The following is a 23,059-nucleotide window of genomic DNA, read 5'->3' as shown; positions in this document are numbered from 1 at the left end:
CTGATCAAATTTGACACAGCCAGAACCCGACTCTCAGGGAGATCCCGGATGTAGAACACCAAGGAACACTCATGGTCGGACAGGATGACGAAGGGGCATTTACATACCACGAGCTCCTCCCATATCTGTACGTCAGAAATCTTATCAAGAACTGTTTGTGCAAGGAAGAGCTCGGAAGCGAACTCACCTGGCAAATACGATGACACCAGTCCTGCGTTGCCATCGACCGGAAAAATGGGGCCTTAACTGCGGTTAGTTGAACAGATAGCCGGCCTTCCGCAAACCACCCAAGAAACTTCGAAAACTCTTTAAATCCAAGTCGAAATTTATCCTCGACAGCAAGGATAATCCTCCCATTGGCATCGACCAAGACAACATCGGGCTTTCCGGATCCTTGAGGCTGAGCCTTCGGAGGGAGGAGTTCCTTCAACAATCGGACGTCCTCGAAGTCGAGTGCATTCTGGGTATCGGACAACTCAAAAGACCCAATGAGCGGTCTCCTTGGGAAGGCTGACCGTTCATGGCGGAGTACGTCAGTCGCCCTCGCTACTTGCAAGGACAGGGTCGTCAACCGGTTTTCCGAAGTGAGTTTTCTCCCCACCATCTTGTCCCTGATGGAGTTGAGATGGCATTCGAGTCGCTCGCAAAGGAAGGGGGCGGGATTGGAATCGCGTCGAATGACATCCTCGAGGCGGGTGATCATCGTCGGATCATTCACCACATGGAGAGTGGGAAGATCTTCCAGACGGGGCCAGGTCCGTTGGACGATGAGCAGACCGGTCTTCGTGATACGGCGCTGGGCTTCTGACGGTTCCCTGTCTTGATCGTATGAGAGTCGAGGGTCAAACTCGATGCGAGACAGGTGCTGGTCGATGGAAAGGGAAGGGGTGAAGAAGTGGTTTGATGTAGGCTGAGTCATTATGCTGTGTGAGCGAGTTGTGAGATTGAGGGTGGAGGAAGAATGGAATAGGAAGAGGGGGCGGGTGATACAGGTGGGAAGGACATCGGGGTGATGCATTCCATTAATATATTACGAGATGCATGGTCATAGATAACATCTACAAACTGACGTACGGCATCACGTACTTCGGTTTCCGATCCAGATCACTGCCCGAACCAAGGCATATCCTCTGGTCGCCATGGACGACCGTCAAGTATGATATAGGTGACGCCTGGCAAGCGTGGAATAGGACAATCGGTCCACCCATCGATATGCTTGTCACTGTGTGTGTGAGCCAGTGTCCGGGAGAGAGAAGGAGGATAAAGAGGGTAAAGAGGGCAAAGAGGGTAGGTGCAAAGAGGATTAGGTAAGAGAATGGAAAGAGAGAGAGGAGGTAAGAAGGGAATGACAGACTTACAGCTTCAGTCGTCCCAGATAGATTTTGGTCTGCCTATTCTCTATCAGGATGGACCATTCCCCGTCCATATCATCCTCGGACACTAATTGACTTTCTGTGAAATCTACCAAAGCGCTTGATCCATCTTCGGGCGAGGAGACGTAGCTGAAACCGTTTCCGTCTTGGCCGTAGAGTATCCGGCGATCGTGAATGAGATTTGTCAATCTTATCACATCATCTCTGTGAGCGTAAGCCTCGATCGTTGATGAAGAGAACCATGAGAGACAGAGAGAGAGAAGAGAGTGTGTGTGGGCACTATCACCAAACATACTGGTGAGGAAGAAGACGTAAGGGACAAACTCACTTTACGTGTTCGGGCAGGATGGGAGAAAGACTGCTATAATGAGTAAGAGAGCGAGAGTCGAACGGATGTCCACGAAACTCCATTAGGAAGAGAAGTGCAAGGTATTTGTTGTCACCGATCTTGTGGCCCCCGAATACGCCGAATAGTCGTGGTACCCCATGTAGTTGACCCTCTAAATCTCCCAGGGCTGCGTCGTAGATCGACCATTCATTTCTGGCTCGATCCCCCTCTTCACCATACATGGGCGCGACCTTGACAAAGAGTTTCACACCTTGGAAGCAAGCGATAGAGAGATTGTAAGTCTTCCCCTGGTGTAGGCACTTTAAGAGCTCGATATAGAGGGTGTGGGTGTGAGAAGACTGAGGGTCTTGACCGTGCTCACCGGTCCCTATACTACTCATCGAGGTTGTGGCGGATATGGATGTCAGGAAGCCCGACGACGAGGCGGAAGAAGTGTCAGTGTCGAAAGAAGAAGTAGATATCGAGCTACCATGAGATGATGACGCAGGAAGAGAAGACTGGGGTACAGGTTGGCAAGGAGAAGAAAGGCGATCAAAGGTCGCTTGACGCATTCCAAACCGGGTACGCAGGGCGGGAGTAGCGAACGTAAACTCGATCCTAGGGGCTTTGACGAGCTGGGCGATGACGTCTTTAGTAGTAGTGGTAGTGATCATGGTGGACAGCAAGGTGGAGAAGGAGAGAATAACGATGGAATATGGTTGGTTGGCTTGTAGAGAGGGTGAGAGAGATTGAATGGCTGACAGAGGAGGGAGTGCAAGGTAAGTAAGTAAACACGAGACCATTCAATATATATATATACTTATATATATACATACTTGTTACTTAGTTAACAGATACTAATATAAACAAGTAAAGTATTAGCATTTGTCAACTCCCGAACCGTCCACGCCCTATGCCGCGTCTAGTTAGCGGTTCCGAGCCTAGTTAAGGATGCCGTCACTCGTTTTGATCGATCGGTTGTGGGATAGGCTTGTGAGATAACCAATGGAGCCCCGCATTTCGGACCGGAGTTGCCCGACGGCGATCCCCTCTTTTCCTCTTTGTCACTCACACCTATACTTGAAGCCAACTTTGCGCACAACACGAAATCTCTTCACGCACAACATTGTCACGTGATTGGCCGTTAGGCATGCACAGGCCAAAAGATTAGGCGCGGCAACCACATGGCTTATCCCCCTTTTCACTCTCCTCATACACTTAACCAAGGTCTCCAACTTCGTCACTTTCTGCAATCAAGAGGAGAGTAGCTACAATCTTAACACACTGACCATCGCTCTCAGCACCCTCGATAACCCCCTTCAAGTAGAAAGCTCGACTTAACGTCCAGCAAGCAATGACTCATGGCCATGGAACGACTAGACATACATGGGGAGAAGGGGTAGAAGGACATCACTCCCAACTCAGTCAGTTCTTCACCTTTGGGTCTGAAACTTTTCCACATCAGTAGAGGGGGACGTTCTCTACATGCTCATATAAAAATCTAGATTGTTTCATGCATTGGTCATGAGTAATAAATCATCACGGGTTCCTCACTTTGACCAGAGGACAGAGGGGTCGGAAGGAATGTCCTCGCATGCACCGCACGTGCCTAGTTTGGCTCCGTTGCAAGCCTAATGGCCAATCACGTGACAATGTTGTGCGTGAAGAGATTTCGTGTTGTGCGCAAAGTTGGCTTCCCTATACTTACTACTACTGCTACTACTACTCTTCTAGTACTACCACTACTCTACTACTACCACCGCTACTCTACTACCACCATCACCATGACAGCAATCATCATCACTCAAGCTGCTCCACCAGATGAACGTACTCACCTCTTGGTCTCTTCTTCCCCTCCTTCCCTCGACTCGCAAACTGCTATCCGACCTGACCAACCAGGTGAGTGATAGGTCACGAAAGTGTATAGACTCGGCAAGAAACTTGCTGAATTTAGCCAACTTACACCGACTTGCCCCTCTGAGAGAAAGCATCTCCACCTTTCGTTTCGTCTTGACTTGCATAGGAATATGGTCGGCCAATTTCGTATTCGCATTTCAAGCTTCGGCCATACCGACTTTGGCACCGAGTATAGGCAGTGGGTTCAAGCAAGCTGAATTTTCGACTTATCTGGGTAGTGCTTTTACGTTGTGTAATACGGGGGGTGAGTAGGCGTCTTTCCACTCCTACTCAGCCCGTTTACTTGCCTCCCATATCCCACTCTCGTGCTTTGCAGTCATGTCGTCGTCTACCTTTGCTCTCTGTCGGACAGAGCTGAATCACAACAACTCGTTCTCTCCTTAGGGCATGTATGTTTGGACCTTATCTGCAAGCCATTGAAGTTGACCTCTAGTCATACCCGTCTACGGAATTCTCATGGAGACTCTAGGTCGAAGGTTCGCCATGTTAACGGCCTGTGCATTCTTCGGGCTAGGAACAATCTTCTGTGCTCTTTCACCCAGTATGGGGATACTGATAGCTGCTAGAGCTTTTGCTGGTGTGAGTGTCTTCCTTATACCACACTCATCTCTCAAGCAAACAAATAACGATATGACACTTTGCTCACCCTCAGCTCGGAGGCGGAGGTCTCCTCACAGTCTCTTCAGTCATCGTCACCGATCTCGTACCTCTTCGTGAAAGAGGGGTGTTTCAAGGTATGTACTCCCTACAATGTTCTGCGTAAAAGTCATCGTTGAATTGAAAAAGGGATCATGATGTCTATATTTGGAGCTGGTACCATGCTGGGCGGACCTTGTGCTGGTTGGTTGGCGGATCGATTCGGTTGGCCTTTCGCTTTCTGGGTTCAAGTGAGTGATTCCCTTCACCCTTTCTGTTCTCTATCCCCTTCTTCATTTCATCCACCTTAGCTCCTTGTTGTTGTTCACCTTTACTTCGCATATCCATCTCTTCCTCGCCTGTTCTTCGTCTCCCGTACCATGCGAGGGTACTATGGCTATTACCTTCAACGAAGTTTTCCCTTCCATCCTATAGATTCACCACCCTCGACGCCCACTCGCTCCTCTTGTCTCACCGAACTGAAGTCACTCATTATGTGCAATATCCCCATTACTCAAACCTTTCACTAACCTCAGCTACCCGTCGTCCTCTTCTGCGCGACGGTGGTAGCCTCTGTAGCCCCCGAAGCTCCCCTCCCTCCAACGCATCAAACCGTCTTTTCGGGTCTCAAATCTATCGACTGGTTAGGCACTTTCACATTACTCGGATCAGTCTCTTCCCTGCTTCTCGGTTTCTCTTTTCACACCTCTTTCCTCGACCCATGGTCTTCTCCAAGAGTATGGGGCACTTTGTTGTTCTCTATCGTACTGGGCTGTTTGTTCGTGTGGGTTGAACATCAAGTAGAGAGACCTGTAATACCCATAGAAGTGTTGAAAACGGGACACGTGAAAGCTGTGATGTTGGGTGGATTCTTTTTGAGTATTTCTTATCAGGCCTATGTGAGTTTCTTTTGTCATTCACTCCACCTCTTCTTCCTTTCTTGTGAGCTTCATTAACTACTCACCACTTTTCCATTATCTTCCTACTCCATCCTACCTTCCTTCTATATTGCTGCTTTGATTCTGTATGTGACATACGGTTTTAGAAAACCAATGGTTAAGGGCGTTTATCCTTGAGAATGTATAATGAAGGCGAAGAATGACATTGACAACCAGTTGTTCCAAATACCCGCATACTTTGCCGTTATCCTCGACACCTCAACCGCAGAAGCCGGTGTCATCTTGTCCGTATGTGGAGGTTTAGGATTAGCGTCAGGATCTTTGATAGCCGGACAGTGAGTCTGACCCTGCCCTCTCCGTCCCTCCAACCTCTATTCGCTTTTCAACATATCGTCCACTGTCGTGATCGCCCTCTTTACATCGATAAAGTAAGAACCCCTCTATTCACCCTCTTCAAGTCAAATGTGATTACATGGCCGCTGTCTCACGATTTCAAACAAAAAAGGAGCTTGTTACATGTCCGCCTCCAGACACGATCGAGGTTGATATTGGTCTTTTCAAGTGTTGCAAGTGTTGAAAGCCCGACTGACAACCAGATACATACGTCATGGTGGAGCATACAAATGGCTAGGAGTCATCTCTCTCATACCAGGAATCACCAGTACTCTCATTGCTGCTTCTTGGAAACCCGATTGGCCATGGTGGGCTTATTACGCAACTGTCTTACCTGGTTCTCTTGGATATTCAGTGTTTTTGAGTGTTACATTGGTGGCTTTGATAGCTTCTTGTGATAGCAAGTTGATGGTGAGCTGTTTTATCTCTTGTCCCTCGTGCCCCCTTTCCCTACCAATTCCTCCACTGACGTTCCTTCCCGTCAACCCTACCTCCTCCAGCACCCAACTCCTCTCCGCAGTCATTTGTTCGTCGCTTGATCAGGCGACGAAAAGTCTTTTCAATCTATCCCCCGCCATCTCTCGTCTTCAAGCCAAAGGGATGGGTTAAGGAGGAAGGGTTGTGAGTGAGGGAGGAAGGGGAGGGGGTAAGGAATCAGATAGTTACACCTCTTCAGGTTGACTTGGTGAAAGAAGCTGCAGCTGACGCGCACCAAGCCCAAAGCAACAGCATTACTCTACATGATACGTTCCCTCGGAGTCACCCTCGGTGTTTCCACAGGAGGTTCCATCCAACTTGGCGCTCTAACATCTGCTCTCAAATCCCGTCTCTCTTCTCTTCCTATAGAAGAATCAAACGAAATAATCAACTCTGTTCTACATTCTAAAGCTTCCATCAGACAATTATCTCCCCCCTACGACCAATTAGCTCTGGACGCTTATGCTAGTAGTTTATCTACGGTATTCTTGTTCAGTTTCGTGGTTTCTTTATGTACGTGGAGTACCAGTTTCTTCATCAAGGATATAGAGTTGCATGGGCATGGTGGGAAGAGAGTCGGGTCAGGGGATGAAGAGGAGGAGTGATCGGGTGGTGAGTGAGGCATTTGTGTTTGGTTTATCATATGCATGGATTCCGTATGATGGTTGGATTTGTCTGACGTGATATCAAGGTCCGGGCGCCTATGCCAAGTTGAACCATACAGTATGTGTCTTGCCACTTCAGTGAGGTAAAATCACGTACTTTACTATATATACTGAAGCGTATATATACTGAAGCGCACCGAGAGGGAGAAGGGTGTCATCCGCAAATATGACGGTGTTTACGTGTCCCGAGAGTTTCTGTAAATTGGCAAACCGACTTACACAAATGAAGCTCCACAAGATTGAAACATCAGCAAGATTGGGCACGTCAAGGTCAGAACCAGATCCTCCGAAGCCAAATCTTGACCTGAGCCGTTATGTACTGTACAAGGAATAAATGGCTGTCCTCGATGTGCACTTTGTCCATTCTTTGTATAATTTGTCATGTCACATATGACTGGTGTTCAATGACTGTCAGGGTCACGGGTTCCTCACAGTCATACTCCCAGTGATCGTTCCCGTCTCCGTCTCATCGATCCCATCACGGGTACCCCCCCTCTCCTTTCCTACCTAGTCGCTAATTCGACACCACATGCTACTTTTCCTCCATCTCCATGTCCCTCATCCCTTTCCATCTGACTTCACTCTTCTACCTCATACTATGAATCCTCCCTCCTCACTCAACACACTCCATAGATTTTGGTAGGACACTGCTCCCTTTCTACTAACTTATGAAGAAACAGCCCATTTCAATAGATGTCATGTCAAATGTATTTTCTCATCACTTATCAACTCTTTTGCCACTTCTTCTCATTGACTTGAAGTCTCTGTGAGTTACTATATCACTAGACTTTCTACTACATCACTAGATCTGTTCACTACCAGGCCCTATAGCCCATAGCTCTTTGAGGCAGACTATCTTCGACATCTGCTCCTGAGCATAACCCAGTGGAACAGTGGGCCGTGTGGGGAGCAATCACAATCAATTGTTACAACCTGTGCATACAGATCGTGTCGGTTGAATTGCTGAACTTCCTGGCTGGAGCACCATTGCTACCATATCTGTCAGCATGAAGTTCACAAGTAGTAGAACAATCAAAGGGTATGAAGATCTGGCAAAATGGTGTCGCTCTTGGAATTTGAGGAAAGAGGTGCAGAAGAAGAGGGAAACATGATTCCACATAGCCCCCGATGCACTGTAGATATGGCAATGGCAATGGCAGCGTCTATGATGGAGGATTGTAGTGATGATGCTCACATCATCATATGCATCATTCCTCTCAATTGCTTCAGTTTCTGTATGACTTATCGTAGCACCTGAGGGCAGTGTTTGACTGCTCATTGAGTACAGCCATGGAGACTGACAAGTAAAGTCTTTGTAGGCCGCGGTTTCCGTTGGCTATGTACCCTGATTTGAAGCTAATTCAGTCAAAGAACAGGTGTCTCCTCTCACTTGACATCCTTGGCAACCTTTTGACGGATCAGTAGGATCTTTGAAGCTGCAAAAACTCCCTTGCGTGCGACACCACGTGCACTTGATTTTACGTGCAGTGCTTCTATAGAAGAAGGGTGCACTCTCTGTGGGGTGAGATTCCCTTTTCAAACGCCTGGACTCATCGAGTCCTGCATGTAAACGTGTCTGTCCTAAGAAAGCTGAGCTCTCACGATTGACTGGGATGTTTGCCATAGATGTCGGAAGAAGTGAACTTCCGCTTCCCCCAATAGCATAACTCTCATCAATTACTTGTTCCCGAGTTGAGACCGGGGAGTCAATAGAAGACTTGTCTGCTGCATTGATTGGATAATCCTGCAAGTCCCCTTGATTATTTTGGTCTTGGGTTGGTGTTAGCCGATAGAATCGGGCCAGGACGGCCGAACCGCCATTAGAATTACCCCTTCCGTCGAATATTTCTCCGTTCAACTTATCCTCTGAACTTTATTCGATCGTCTCTGGTTTTATGCGTGTGAGTGGAATGTGATAAGTATAGAGACATGTAGAATTGATGCATGCTCTTTTTCCCCTCTGTATTACCATCTAATTATCAGCAAACAGATTAACAGTTGGAAGTCCACTTACCTCTGTGTATAATAAAGGCAAGTTCCACTTCTACTCTCCTCTCATAATGTCCTCAGTGTCGACTAAGATTTCGTTTGAAAATCTCCCCAAGTTATCCTACGATCCATCAACGTATGCTTTGTGGAGGAAGGCGATCGAGGTGTATCTACAGATAGGCGATGTATGGAATGTCGTCTCAGGTAATGATACCGAACCTGGTCGCGAAGGGGTTAGGCCGGCAACCGAGAGGGCGGGATCAGTACCTCCTACCACGTCCGTCGAAGGACAAGTGGTTGGTAGAAGGATTACTGGAGAAGAGTTGAAAGAGTGGGAAAAGTGGCAAGCGAGGGAGAATAAAGCGCAAGGGATGATCAAGGGAACAGTGACGGAAGCTGTAATGCTTGATTTATCTGAGAAGATGTCAGCTAAAGAGATGTGGGATTACTGCTTGAAAATGCACGTAACAGCCACGAACGAGAATCAGACGAACGTCCGTCAAGCATTGTTTAGCTATGACTTGAGGGAAGATGCGACGGCCGAAGAAATGGCTAAGCATGTAGAGGATTTCTCGAAGACAATGGCTGAAGCGAAATTGGTGGGATTGATCTTTGACTCACAGGCACGAGCAGGTTTATTCCTCAATACCATCCTAGCACCAGCATACAGGATCATCCACGTAGAACTAATGTCCGTATCTGAAGAGGAGAGGACATGGGACAAAGTGTTGTCGACCTTTAACGCAGAAACGGCGAGACGTAAAGCGCGCCCTGTTGGTAGGACCAATAGAAAGGGATTCGCGATGTTCGCCGAAAGGGATAAAGGAATGAGGGTGAACCGAGATAATGTCTCTGATGGTCAGCCCAGGAAAGAAACTAGAAAGTGTTATAACTGTGACACTGTAGGACATCTAGCGAAGTACTGTCGTAAACCTAAAAGAGAGGATACGAACAGGAAAGAAAACGCAGATGTAAAGGATGGAGGTAAAAAGAAATGGAGGAATAATAAGAATAATAAGAAAGGACATACGATCTCGAAGGATGAGAACCAGTCCAAGGATAACTCCAAAACCTCCTTGATGTATTCGTCATTGGATGGTGAACACGAGGCATGGGCCGGGATGGCCATGTCGACAGAATCGTGGTTCGATGATGACGAAGGGTACACGAGTAACATCGTATGGCCCGAAGAAATTGAAAACCCGTGGGTTGAGGATAATGAGTGGGTGGGATTAGCTACAGAGTCTAATGACGTGAGCCACACTCGTGTAATCCCTACCTGGGTAGTGGATAGTGGTGCTACTCACCATATAACTCCTCACAGGTCGATAATGACGAATATTAGAAGGCTAGTGGAACCGAGAGTGTTCGGACTAGCATCTGGCAAGTCAATGACGGCTTGGGAAACAGGTGACATTAACCTCGAACTAGATTCAGGACAGAAAATGGTACTGAAAGATGTACATCACGTCCCCACAGCAAAGATAAGTCTTCTCTCCCTCTCGAAGTTACTCTCATGGGGGTGGAAAGCGAATCTAAGTAGTGGTGGTGGATGGATAGGTAAAGGTAAAGAGAAACTAGGTTTGAGGAAACATGACTCACTGTGGTCGGTACGATTCGGCAGAGCAATGTCTGCTGCGATGATCGTGATATCGACACCGAAGGCGACTTCACCACTTGAATCTGAGCATCAGCGACTCGGACATATAGGTGTAGACAAACTAAAGAATCTAGGTAGACAGGGACTATTGAAGAAGGACTGGGACACTTACAAGAACGATCCCTTTACAACTGATAAATGTCCCGCCTGTATGCAGGCCAAGATAACACGTCTACCGAAGAATAAAGAAGCACCAATGTTAAAAGGAGATGGTGAAGGAGTAGGAATGGATGTCGATATTACTGGTCCGTTCGGTCCGGCGATAAAAGGTGAACGATATTTCTTTGTTGGTGTGGAAAGGGCGAGTCGAATTGTATTCGCTATACCAATAACGACTAAAAACGAAGCGTCTGATATTGTTCGACAGTGTATTTCGAAGTTGGAGAAACAGCTTGGTGAAAGAGTGAGGGTGATTAGGTCTGATGGGGGAGGTGAATTCGATAGCCTCGATATGAGGGAATTCTACCTGTCAGCAGGGATCAACCACTACATCACACCAAGATACACACCAGAATTAAATGGAGTGGCGGAGAGAATGATACGTACCTTGAAGGGGATGGTATCAACAATGTTGTTTGACTCAGGACTACCGAACGAATATTGGTCCTATGCTGTCAGATACGCCGCCATTATAATTATGAAAACATCAATTGGTGTCAGTGGTAAATCAGGCTGGACATCACTCACAGGAAGAGACACGAACCTAGATAGCGTGTGGAGATTCGGTGAACGGTGTTTTGTTCAGATACCAAGGGAGATAAGGCTGAAGTCGAACTTCACGATACCTAGGGGTTCATCAGCCATTATACTAGGTCAAGATGAGGGTGTGAGCGGTTGGATCGTTAGAATGGACGGATCGGGACGAATCGAACACTCACGAGACGTTCGTCGCTCGACAGGACGAATGGTGACTACTAGAGAGTCGCCCGATGTCATCCAAACCCCTCTCGACGCCATCGAAGTAGACCTAAACCCCGTTGTCAACGAAGAAATTTTCCTTGACGACCGCTCAGAAAGTGGCGAACAGGAAAATATCGATAATGAACAAGGAAATGATGTCGACAGAGACAACTCACCTAATACAGGTCCACAACCTACTGAAAGACGACGTGGACAGGGCATTTGGGGAGGAAATTGGGTCTATGAGAACGATATCGTCGAAAATGAGAGAAATGATGAGGAAGGAAGAAATGATGGGGAAGAGGGGATCGTGACGACACGTCACGGACGAATTATTCGACCCCCCCACCGTTTCGCAGGCCTAACAGACTCGTTCCTAGACTTCGGTCGCGAGCCTAATAAGTTAGTCTCACTCGCCTCTATCGCAGGTATCGAAAGTGATACTTCTCTCATTGATCCTATCTCTCCTGAAGAAGCAGTAAACGGCCCAGATGGTGAGAAGTGGCTAGAATCCATGGAGAAAGAGATATCCAACATAGAATCTAAGGATACATGGGTGGAGACGGTACTTCCACCGGGACGAAAAGCCATTGGATGTAAATGGGTATTCAAAGTGAAGACAGATTCTGAGGGAAACTTACTAAAGTACAAGTCACGACTAGTAGCTCAAGGTTTCTCACAGATACCAGGTGTCGACTACAAAGAGACATTCGCACCTGTAGGTAGATCGGGGTCATTGCGAATACTCTTGACTATAGCAGCAACTGAAGATCTTGAAATTCGTCAGGCCGATGTCGAAGGGGCGTATTTAAACGGTAAACTCGATGTCGAAATTTACATGAAGTATCCCAAAGGGATAAAGCCGAAACCTGGATGTAATACCTTGAAGTTAATAAAGTCTCTTTACGGTTTAAAGCAATCTGGTAGGACATGGTGGATAGAACTCGGCGAAGGATTATCTCACCTAGGTTTTTCAAGAATCGAATCAGATTGGGGTCTTTACTACAGACCAGAAGGGAAAATCGAAGGAAAGGGAGCAGCAATACTGCTGGCCTATGTCGATGATCTGGTATTAGCCACGAAATCGAAGGAAGAAGCTAAGGAAATTTTCGATGGGCTAGGTAAAAGATGGATAATAACCGACCTGGGGGAGATAAGTACTATCTTAGGTATGAAGGTAACAAGGAACAGAGAAGAAAAGACGATATGGTTAAACCAACCAGCGTACATCGATAAGATAGTTCAGAAGTTTCCAGAAAACGACTTACATCGAGACCGAAAAACACCGTTACCTCTTACTGCGAAAAATCCTTCGATGTCGGAGGTGGAAAGTGAAATTCGACCATTTCAAGAGTTAATAGGATGTCTACAGTGGTTAGCCACATGTACTCGACCTGACATATCATATGCGGCCTCATACCTTGCTAGGTACCTTACCAAACCGACGAAGAAAGTATGGGAGGAAGGGATAATGGTAATTACCTACCTTCGGTCCACTCGTTTACATGGTATTCGTCTCGGTGGCGAGGCTAGCGATCTAGCAGGATGGGTTGATGCCGATTGGGCAGGTTGTAAAGACACACGACGATCAACTACTGGTTGGATATTTATGATGAACGACTCACCGATAACATGGAGTTCAAAAAGACAAGCTACGGTATCGTCGTCGACAGTGGAAGCAGAGTACATCGCGATGGCTGAAGCAGCGAAGGAAGCTCAGTGGTTGAGAGGATTATTGAGGGAGATAGGCTACGATCAGCTAAATCCTACTATATTAAATTGCGATAATCAAGGATCGATATCACTAGCGAGAAAACCTGGTACTCACCAGAGGACAAAACATATTGATATTCGACATCATGCCCTACGAGATCTAGTCAGTAATAAAGTTATTGAACTAGAATACGTCAGCACTGTCTATCAGCGAGCAGATGTACTCACGAAAGCTTTAGGTGGACCAGTACATTCGGTGAATATGTCAGCGATACGGGTAGAACCACCGAAGAAGAAAAACATTGGTTCAGTATACGTGACATTAGATGATGATGAAATCGTCGATTACGATTATTCAGATTTCGAGGACCTAGGAGATCTATCAGGTGGTACAGAGAACGAAGTGGTACCAAGGAACGAAGTGGTACCAGATACAGAGTTGGTATCAGACAGAGAAGTGTGGGTGGAAGGAACTTCAGAGAAACCCACCGAAGTACCACCGAAAGAAAAGTTCTCGTGAGCCAAAATGTAAAATTTTCGGGTGTACCTATGAATGTGAGTAATTCTAAGATAGGTCAGAAACCACCGGTAGAACCTAGAATCATTAGAGAAATGAAAGAGAAGAGTAGGATGAGAAGAGATAAGACGATACATAGGAGGGATACTACTCAACCTCCATCGTCAAGTCCACGAACACCGGGAACTTTGGCTGGTAGCCAGCAACCTTATATCCACCGAGGATATTCTCAAGTTTATCGTGGAGAGAGTCCACAGCATCAACAATCTCTTGTACCCTCTCGTGGGTTACCCCACCTTCCAAAAGAGCGTTTCCTATCAAAAGGAAATGTTTGTCTAGGTTCGACTTCAATATCCCCAGTTCAAATTTCACCTTCTGGGAAAGATCTCAAACTCAATAAAGTTCATGGTATGACTGACAGACTTACAGTCGGGAGGATTGCTGGGGAGCAACCTAAGAGCAGGACGATCAGACGGTCCAGGGACCGAGGGAGAAGCAATGGTCGAAAGAACGGAGGCAGGAACTTGGGCCATGATAACGATGCGGTTGCTACTAATGATAATAGATATCGTCAGCCAGGGACACGAAGGAATTTCATCGATTCTCGGGAGTCTACTAGCAAACCTGAAGTTTTAAGAAGTAGACAGGACAGAGGGAAGTTCAGACAGTCAGAAACGAGTGATAAAAGTGGAGAAAAACGAAAGGTGGACATACCGATAATTGGAGATAAAAGTGATGAAGTAAAAGGAATGATAGAGAAGAGTCAGTCGTCAGTAGTGAGTGGTAACCACGTGACAGAGCGGAGCCCCGCAGGGGGCCCCACAGAAATTCATTTCACGATTTCACCTACCACTACTACCACACACATAACACTCAATATTTCGTCATTACTACCTTCTACATCATCACAAACCCCGCCGTCGCCATCGATAAATCGTCCGGGACTACTGCAGAGTCGTGCATTGTCCCGTGGGGGAGTGTTAGCCGATAGAATCGGGCCAGGACGGCCGAACCGCCGTTAGATAATTACCCCTTCCGTCGAATATTTCTCCGTTCAACTTATCCTCTGAACTTTATTCGATCGTCTCTGGTTTTATGCGTGTGAGTGGAATGTGATAAGTATAGAGACATGTAGAATTGATGCATGCTCTTTTCCCCCTCTGTATTACCATCTAATTATCAGAAAACAGGGCCTTGTAGGGAACAAACCTGATGATGTAGTGCATCAAAGAGACTATAAGTCCATGACATCTAGTGGCAAAAGATTTACTTAAGCGACAAGAAAATACATTTGACAAGACATCTACAAAAAAGGGCTGTTTCTATATACCTAAAAGGGAGCGGAGTTATACCGAAATCTATGGAGTAAATTTGGAAAATAACATGGGGTGGAAGAACAAAGGAAGACAGAGATAGATGAGAGACACAGAGATGAAGGGAAAGTATTGGAGGAGAAAGATATAGCGATTAGGTAGGAAAGGAGAGTGGAGGATGCCGTAGCGGAATTAGTGAAGCTAGTGAAGCGGTGAAGCGGAGACGGGAATGGGGGTGCAGTATAACTTCTGCGTACGACTCTGAGGAACCCGTCTTTAGGTACCCGTGATCCTGACATAAATCCTTCCTATGTCAAATGTTTTTTTGCCTAGCTCCAACGGAGATAGGTGATACACCCATGCGTCCTCTTAATGCGGTAAACGCCGCCTAACTTATCATAAGTACCTACATTCTTCCTGTTGTCTCCTCATCACTCTCAATTAGTGCTGAGCAAACAACAGGTGAACGGAACATTCGATTCCGTCGAGCTCCACTTTGTTTCTTTCTCAATCCCTTCCCTATTGGCAGCATATTTCCTTCCATGACAGTCATAATATTCCTTTTCTGACAGGCCAAAACGGATCTCCTCCTCATTCCACTGCCTTCCAATACTCACCCCCTGGGTCGTAGAAATAGGTTGATTCATGGCGAATTCCCGGTCTTTTTGGTTGAGATGTCTTTTTTGTCAATATACACTTTGATCATTGTGTAGGCTTCACAGTTAACATCCTTCCCCCGCCTCCGAGGTACTCGTAGGTGATCTCAACGGTTCCGGAAGACGTGCCTTCAATATCCTTTGAGCCTGGAGCAGTCCCCTTTTCCATGGCAAGAGCTCATTAGGTTTAAACAAATTGCAGAGTGAGTCAATATGGCCGGAAGTCAGGCTTCATGAGTCGCAGGACAAAGATGCATACTCTGTCGATGGACACTACATCTGTATATGTTTCAAAGATGACCCTCATGTATCTTCCCATTGTCATCCGTCTGAAGTCTGTCAGCATGTCCTGTGGGTGTAATGTTCAGAGGGAGCAGCATCATGTCACTTGCCGTCCACCTTCACAATGGAGCCCAGCACTGCCTTTTGGTGACATACTGTGAGAGAGGATGATGACCTGTCCACAAACTTGTGAGCTTCATAGTCATCACTCTGGTGTGTGGTCTCCTCAAGCTTTTGGTAGAGAGGGCTCAACTCCTCAAAACAGTCCAGGTGTAACGGTACTGGAAACACGATGACTAAGTCGCAGGTTGGGTCGAAGTCGATGGAACTCTCGTGGAAGTCTATGTATCTCTGGTGCTAATGGTCGTGTCTCCTCTGCAATCAATGTAGCCAAAGAATGATATTGAAGAATCAGCAAAGTTGGTACTTTGCTGATTGTACTATATACTGTCTACAGGTATCCGTGTCCTCCTCAGTTCCTACTGCAAGCGTCTATGTACATACTCGGACAGGTGAAAAACCGCTTTTGAGCAAACCCAGTGGGGAAATCTCGAAAAGGGAAAACCCGTCCCTACCTACTGCAGCACTGCGTCCAACTCTCGCCGTTCTCCTTCCTAATCCGTCGAACTCGATGGAGTTCTCTCGATTCGTTGTTACTCCGTAACACCAGGTCTGAGACGTCAGACGCCCCATCACCCACTTTCTCTCGCGCCTCTACAACCTCTTGTATAGTCAGTGGTCTAAACAAGTCTGCTTTCAGGCCTTTGGCATCTGTATAAGGGCTTTTAAGAGTTCGATGACTTGTTATTGCCACCATGATAGATTTAGCAATCGGCGATAGGGATTTAACTTTTGTCTTGTACAGAGTGTCATCATTGAGGTCTGGGTCAGTCCGTATGGTGGAGCTCAAGGGAAACAGGGTTGTCGGACTGACTGACGGGTCACCATGGAGACTGGACTCACTCGGGAACCAGTATACACTATGAGGACCCCCCAAGAGCCAGCTGTAGAGGACAGAGTCGGGATCGATTGGCGAGCAGTTCGTCATGTTGATGGGTTGTTTCGAGTCCAATGTTCAATTGTGTGTGTGTTTTGAATGATAGGCAATGAGAAGGGCCAGGTTCATATGCGTATGGACGGATGAGGGAACGTAGACAGCTTGGCGGGGAAGGAAATTTTGACGTACAGATATCTCCCTCCCTTTTTCTATGTAGCATAGCCATCGGGCATGGATCTAGCTGCAAAAACGACTTCCTTACTTGCAGGTCATCCCGCCGTTGATGAAGGGGTCCATTGATACGAGGACTTTCGGGGTCCGAACAGTAGTTTGAATGTTTCTGTCAAGACCAGACCGAAGGTCGAAGGATCTGCGTCGAGGGTGATGAGCTACTTGTAGGGACTTGAACTAGTTGCGAGAGAATATGAGGATCGAAGCAAATAGTTCGAGGAGTGAATAATAAGTTTGGCAAATGTATAAGAGAACTTGTATGTTGAGACAGACAAGATACATTCGTCGAAGTTGTTCTAAGCTATGCACTACCTTATGTACATGGAATGAGAGTGTAATGTAGATAAGGGTGGCTGGTAGTGTTTATCGGTGGCGGGTAACTGGATATTACCCGAACTAGCAACTTCGACGCACGTGGTCATGACAGTTTCTCACAGATGAGACGTGGTCGCGAGGGTGTCTGTCAGGATCACGGGTACCTATAGACGGGTTCCTCAAGAGTCGTACGCAGAAGTCGTACTCCACCTAACCATTCCCGTACTCCACCTTACCCGTTCCCGTCCCCGTCTCACTAATCCCGCCACGGCGTCCTCCGTTCTCCTTTGCTACCTAATCGTTACTTCTTTACCATGCTATACTTTTCCTTCATCTCCATGTCCCTCATCTATCCCCGTCTTCCTTCGCTCTTACACCCCTTGTCGCTTTCCACATTTACTCCATAGATTTCGGTATCTCTCCGCTCCCTTTTTAGTACATAGAAACACCCCTTTTTCGTAGATGTCTTGTCAAATGTATTTTCTCGTCACTTAGCAAATCTTTTGCCACTTGATCTCATCGACTATAGTCTCTTCAATCCACTACATCACTAGACTATAAACTACATCACTAGGTTTGTTCCCTGTGAGGCCCTATAGCCAAAGCTCATAGACGCAGACTACCTTCAACGTCTGGTCCTGACAGTGTTGCCGACACGAAATGACACATAATGGAAACGACTCCGGATCATCCTGACGGTTCCGTGCGCGTCCCGGAACTCTGATCAATCACACCATTGTCAACCAAAGGTGGTACATGAAGTTTAATCATACTGTAAGAGGTGAAGATCAAGAGTGGTCAAAATGTGAGTCCCACTTGAGGCGTGTACGTATCCTTGGAGGAAAAAGTCCAAGGCTGCGGAAGCGTGGAACATCAGTACAACAAGTAATATCTAGAACAGAAAAGGTCCTGTAGTATCTTTCAAAGTCATAGTGTAAAACATCCTCAGGAAATGCTTCTCATATGTTGCATGTCAAGCTCACTCACTGCTCTGATTTCACCTATGCCACATCCACCAGTCTTGAATGGAAAACTCATTGCACATTCACCATGAACTTAGTTCCACTTTGATGATCCATGAGGATGCCCTGTCCCTGGGTCTATGATCTGAGCCGTGACAAATCCTCATCTAATCATGTCGGAAACGGACGTGTTTTCATAGTGATGAGCATGCATAGGGATGTGTTGTTATAACGGTACCAGTGCCTTCCATCCCCACTGAATGAAAAGGTCTATCAACCGGTGATGTCTATTAGCGGATAGGATTGGCCCAGGACGGCCAAGCCGTCAGTAGGAAAATAACCCTTTTCATCGAATATCCCTTTGTACAACTTACCCTCTAAACCTCATTTGATCGCCTCTGGTTCATAGCAAATGAAAGGGATATGATAAGTATAGAGACATGTAGAATTGATCCATGCTCTTTCCCCCGTTCTGTATTATCATCTAATTATAAGCAAACAATGTCTTCATCCACTGATCACTGGTCAAATTACCAATCATCTTCCTCAAACCTTGTTTCTGTTGCTTAGCTCAACCTTCACGTCTTGATGGCTTGTGACAGTTTCACAGCTCATGAAGGGTCTTATCAGTCCAGCGAGACTTATAATTTCCTATCTCAGAGTTCAAGTCAAACATAGCCGACCGCATGGCCTCATCCTTGCGCTCGTTTTGCTCACGCACCCACGCAATTGCTGATTGAGAAAAACTAAAATAGCCATTCAGGAACTCCACAACATCCTGAACCTTAAGACCACAAGCATTGATCATGTTGTCAGACCCCGCAGGCATGTGAATCTCCACTTCCTCTGGACTAAACGTAGGGGCTATATTTTGCAAACGTTGTAGCTCTTGATCACTTGCTAGGTCAAACAGGTCTTCCAATTTCAGAAACAACCCGGATGTCAAAATGTCAATTCCAACATCAGTAATGGACTCCAGCAGATGGATGGATCCTGGAAGATTGGTATTAAGAGAACCCTCCTTGGCCCGTGTTTCCATAATCTGTGTTCTTACTTTACTCATTAAATCCCTTGCCTTCTTCTGGAACGCCAAGTCGCTTGAGGTCATCAGCGTCTGATCAAGGCTATCGAAAACATCGGGCTCGGGGACCCGCTTTGAAGGAGGGGGGGAAGGCGCACTGTTTGAGGAGCAGTCAGACATAAGCGTGCGGATGACAGGTGAATCGTAAGGCATCTTCTCACCACCTATGCTCCAATCCACTTCTTGGCTTTGTGCTGAATCAAATACATTGGATTGAATGGACATGTTGCTTGTAGCAGCATCAGTCATGTTGTATTTGGAACTGTTAAGGACCCAGCCGGAGACGGGCCCCTCCGGAGTGGCATGGTTCAAACTACCCCTTTGGGACCCAGCCAGAGAAACATGCCACTCCGGAGCGGTCCGGACCCACCCAGAGTAATCCACACACCCTTGAGTTATTCACCCTAGTTTTCCCAAACTACTCTTCTTCCTAATGACAATTTAGTAACCAAACCTCTGTCACGAACTACGTCGTGACACCTCGATTACTCCACCAACAATGACCCTCCTTTGGCCATCAAAACCCCATCACGCCTTAACCTCTTTACTCTACACGTAACTCAGGACTTCTGACACCAAGTACGGCGAAGTTAGACGGAGTTAGGCTAAGTAGGGACAATGGGAGCAGAAGTACGGCGAAGTTAGACGGGGTTAGGCTAAGTAGGGACAATGGGAGCAGAAGTGCGGCGATGTTAGGCGGGGTTAGGCTAATTAGGGACAATGGGAGCAGAAGTGCGGCGATGTTAGGCGGAGTTAGGCTAAGTAGGGACAATGGGAGCAGAAGTGCGGCGATGTTAGGCGGAGTTAGTCGAAGGAGGAAGAGGATGGCCGAGGGCTCGGGGAAGTTGGACGAAGTGCGTTGAAGTACGTCAAAGCGCGAGAGGGTTGGATGAACGTCTAGGAGGAGTAGATAATATTAGCTGAGAAGATCGCTGAAGTTCTTCAGCGATCCTTGATTGTTGTCAGTAGTGAAAGACAGATAGAGATAGCTATAAATCAAGATACATCGCCATCAGTAGAACAAAACCCTAGTTAGAGTAACTACGCCGAAGTACGCCGTAGTTACACCCCTTTCGACGTCTGCGCCCTCCTGGTTGGGTGAGACATCGACTCAGAGCGTGAAGTTAGCCGAGGTTCGTCGACCGTCGGTCTATTAAGAAATAGTTGTTCGACGGCCGTGACAGTATCAAGGATCGCTCTTACCGACGACCCGTGCGAACCTCGGAGAAGTACAAAGATAATATGGAACCAGAAAGGAGAATTACACGAGGGATGAGTAGGGATGGAGACAGGATGGAGGAGAACGAGAGGAGAGCATTGGAGGAGCTTAGCAGAGCAATGGGGCAGGACCTTGGAGTGGAGGATAGTGTGGGGGGATCAATTCAAGGAGATGAGTTCGTTCCACCGGTGCCTTCTAACCCTCCTTCTCCTCCGTCTAATGCTCTCCCACCTGCGGGATCCCCACTTGGATCAGACCAAACCCCACGCCCAAGAGAAAACACTGGAAGTACGGCGAACTTGGGAGAAGAAGGAACACAAGGGGTGGTGTTGGCCTTGATGCAGATGGTGGCGAATATGAACAAAGACATGATGGAGGAGAGAAGGCGTAGGGAGGAATGGGAACAGAGAAGAGAAAGGGATACAGTGGGCGGGATTGCAGAAGGGATATCAGAAGGAGTGAGGTACGCCATGGGACGGCAAACTTCGGCGACCCCAAGCGTAGTGGGCGAACAACGGAAGGGGATAAAGCTACCTAACCCAGACCTCTGGAGAGGAGATCGGAACAAGTTAACCGCCTTTCTGTCTGAGTGCGACGTACATTTTGAATTGAACTCTCATCTTTTCCCCGACGACACTAAGAAAGTCTTTTTCATGATCTCTCATCTACGCGAAACACCTCTTCTTGCAGTGCAGCCCGATCTATCCAAAAGACCTCTTCCTGAGTACCTCACGACACACGATCAGTTCGTTAAGTACCTCAAGACTAACTTTGGTGATCCAGACGAAGAAGGAACTGCGGCCCGACAACTTAACGACCTCAAGCAAACCGGGTCTGCTTCGGACTACTTCTCCGCCTTCCAGCGACATGTTGCGATTCTTAAGTGGTCTGATGATGGAAACCTAGTTGACCGAGCCAAGAAAGGACTAAAATCGCACCTTCTAGATGAAATTGCAAGACACGGTAGATCGTTTGGGACTGTGAAAGAGCTATTGGAGTTTGTGATTCCCTTGGACAACCGCCTGTGGAGGAGACAAGTGGAGAAGGAGGCAGAGAGGAAAAGGGAAGGAGGGATAAGGACAACGACAGTGGTGGAAAGTCAGAGGACGGAGAAGAAAGAAGAGAAGAAATGGGAAAAGGGGCAACCTTCGGCGCAGGGTGGTGTCCAGGCGGCTATGATGTCGACGGTGGTAAAGAGTACACCGTCAAACATCGACGAAGTGCGCCGAAGATGGCCTAGGCCGAGCTCCGATCTGAGGGAGACAAGGAGGAAGGAGGGGAAGTGTACCGAGTGTGGTGAAGCAGGACATTGGCTGAAGGAATGCCCTGTAAGGGAGGCTAAGGTTAAGGTTGGACTGTTGCCTCCATGGGGGGAGAAGTTCGGAGAACGTGGTGGAGGATCGGGAGGGAACGCAGTACCTCTCGGACAGAGGAGGAACTTGAATGCGGTTGGAGGAGAAGTAGATTTGGAAGAGGACCAGGGAAAAGAAGAGGACCTGTCGCAGTAGGCGAGGCTCGGCGGGTCCGCCATATTCTCTCGGCCACCATTCCCAAACCCATAAAAGAAACACAGCTGATGGAGCCAGAGGATTGTGAATACAAAAATACACCACTCAGTACCCCTTGTTCATGCAATGTCGATAATCATCTCCTCATCCCTTCCGTTTCCAGAGATCAACCTAAATCGGACATTTTCATTAATGGAATAAAGCTAACTACGCTCTGGGACACTGGAGCTACTTGTTCATATATAAGCCCTAAGGCAGCAGCGAAGATAGGTGTAGAAAAGAGGCGATATCAGGTGAGCGTACCCGTTCACATGTTCGACGGCTCGGTGAGTGTCGCTGGACCCATCACCGAGTTTGTCGAAGTCGGATTTAGTTTGACGAAGGACGCCGAAGTGCGATCTGTTTGTCTCGATGTAACAACGCTCTGCGACGCAGATGTTGTGATAGGGTGGGATTGGATGAGGAAGGAAGGGGTTGTCCTTGATGGAAGAGACAATTCGGTGAAATTTCCCATCCCAACCCCACCAAGTGCGGCGAAGTTAGCGGCCATAGGGCTGCCGACTCTGACGGACGCGATAGACCTCCGCGGCGAAGATGAGCTTGAAGAGCTGAGCCCGGAGGAACAAGACGAGTTGTTCCAGGTAGTTCCTGAACAATACCACCAGTACATTGACGTTTTTAATCCGAAGAAGGGAGGAGAGACCCTTCCCCCTTCAAGGTCCTACGATTTGAAGTTTGAGCTTAAGGAGGGGGCGAACCTTAAGGTCGCCTCCCTCTATGCTCAAGGAGAAGATCAGAGACGCGCGCTGAGAGACATACTAGATCGCGAAATCGCCGCTGGCCGAATTCGGGCAAGTAACTCGCCATACGGCTCACCAATGTTTATGATACCGAAGAAGGCCGAAGGACAATGGCGAATGGTCATCGACTATCGAAAACTGAACGAAGCGACCATACCAGATGCCTACCCTCTCCCTCTAATAGGTCAAATTACCGAAGAACTTGGAAAAGCAAGGTATTCAGCAAAC

General features: G+C 47.3%; 5 protein-coding genes across 5 annotated transcripts; 2 read left to right on the top strand and 3 right to left on the bottom strand.

Moving 5' to 3' along the window:
- Nucleotides 1-1,024: 1,024 nt before the first annotated feature.
- Nucleotides 1,025-2,416, bottom strand: TREMEDRAFT_72440 (uncharacterized protein). The gene is made up of 3 exons (XM_007007805.1): nt 1,702-2,416; nt 1,359-1,577; nt 1,025-1,222 (listed from the first exon to the last, which is right to left on the bottom strand). The coding sequence occupies exons 1-3, from the start codon at nt 2,373-2,375 to the stop codon at nt 1,105-1,107; spliced, it is 1,011 nt and encodes a 336-aa protein (XP_007007867.1). The 5' UTR covers nt 2,376-2,416; the 3' UTR covers nt 1,025-1,104.
- Nucleotides 2,417-3,431: 1,015 nt separating this feature from the next.
- TREMEDRAFT_45829 (uncharacterized protein) lies at nt 3,432-6,692 on the top strand. The gene is made up of 9 exons (XM_007007682.1): nt 3,432-3,600; nt 3,656-3,862; nt 4,052-4,197; nt 4,271-4,352; nt 4,405-4,505; nt 4,791-5,153; nt 5,370-5,488; nt 5,750-5,957; nt 6,263-6,692. Exons 1-9 carry the CDS (start codon nt 3,486-3,488, stop codon nt 6,626-6,628), a joined length of 1,707 nt encoding a protein of 568 aa, XP_007007744.1. The 5' UTR covers nt 3,432-3,485; the 3' UTR covers nt 6,629-6,692.
- Nucleotides 6,693-15,186: 8,494 nt separating this feature from the next.
- TREMEDRAFT_65690 (uncharacterized protein) lies at nt 15,187-16,766 on the bottom strand (the record flags this gene model as incomplete). Its single annotated transcript, XM_007007772.1, has 6 exons — nt 15,187-15,299; nt 15,398-15,458; nt 15,501-15,596; nt 16,298-16,390; nt 16,419-16,600; nt 16,682-16,766. The coding sequence occupies 6 exons, from the start codon at nt 16,764-16,766 to the stop codon at nt 15,187-15,189; spliced, it is 630 nt and encodes a 209-aa protein (XP_007007834.1).
- A 1,941-nt stretch (nt 16,767-18,707) lies between these two features.
- Nucleotides 18,708-19,553, bottom strand: TREMEDRAFT_65689 (uncharacterized protein; the record flags this gene model as incomplete). The annotated part of the gene is made up of 2 exons (XM_007007771.1): nt 18,708-18,782; nt 18,945-19,553. 2 exons carry the CDS (start codon nt 19,551-19,553, stop codon nt 18,708-18,710), a joined length of 684 nt encoding a protein of 227 aa, XP_007007833.1.
- Nucleotides 19,554-20,546: 993 nt separating this feature from the next.
- On the top strand, nt 20,547-22,031 carry TREMEDRAFT_65688 (uncharacterized protein; the record flags this gene model as incomplete). The annotated part of the gene is made up of 2 exons (XM_007007770.1): nt 20,547-20,948; nt 21,627-22,031. The coding sequence occupies 2 exons, from the start codon at nt 20,547-20,549 to the stop codon at nt 22,029-22,031; spliced, it is 807 nt and encodes a 268-aa protein (XP_007007832.1).
- Nucleotides 22,032-23,059: the final 1,028 nt, after the last annotated feature.

The sequence above is a fragment of the Tremella mesenterica genome, assembly GCF_000271645.1.
Source record: "Tremella mesenterica DSM 1558 unplaced genomic scaffold TREMEscaffold_15, whole genome shotgun sequence".
NCBI lineage: Eukaryota > Fungi > Basidiomycota > Tremellomycetes > Tremellales > Tremellaceae > Tremella > Tremella mesenterica.
This window is presented reverse-complemented; position numbering and strand designations above follow the sequence as displayed.

What these genes read in the sequence shown, in the direction of transcription:
- TREMEDRAFT_72440 (XM_007007805.1), bottom strand. Translation starts at nt 2,375, where the DNA reads ATGATCACTACCACTACTACTAAAGACGTCATCGCCCAGCTCGTCAAA. An exon ending in ATCCTGCCCGAACACGTAAA is followed by an intron (nt 1,578 to 1,701) that starts GTGAGTTTGTCC and finishes TTACGCTCACAG; the next exon opens with AGATGATGTGATAAGATTGA. An exon ending in TATCTGGGACGACTGAAGCT is followed by an intron (nt 1,223 to 1,358) that starts GTAAGTCTGTCA and finishes TCACACACACAG; the next exon opens with TGACAAGCATATCGATGGGT.
- TREMEDRAFT_45829 (XM_007007682.1), top strand. Translation starts at nt 3,486, where the DNA reads ATGACAGCAATCATCATCACTCAAGCTGCTCCACCAGATGAACGTACT. An exon ending in TATCCGACCTGACCAACCAG is followed by an intron (nt 3,601 to 3,655) that starts GTGAGTGATAGG and finishes TGCTGAATTTAG; the next exon opens with CCAACTTACACCGACTTGCC. An exon ending in GTATTTCTTATCAGGCCTAT is followed by an intron (nt 5,154 to 5,369) that starts GTGAGTTTCTTT and finishes ATTGACAACCAG; the next exon opens with TTGTTCCAAATACCCGCATA.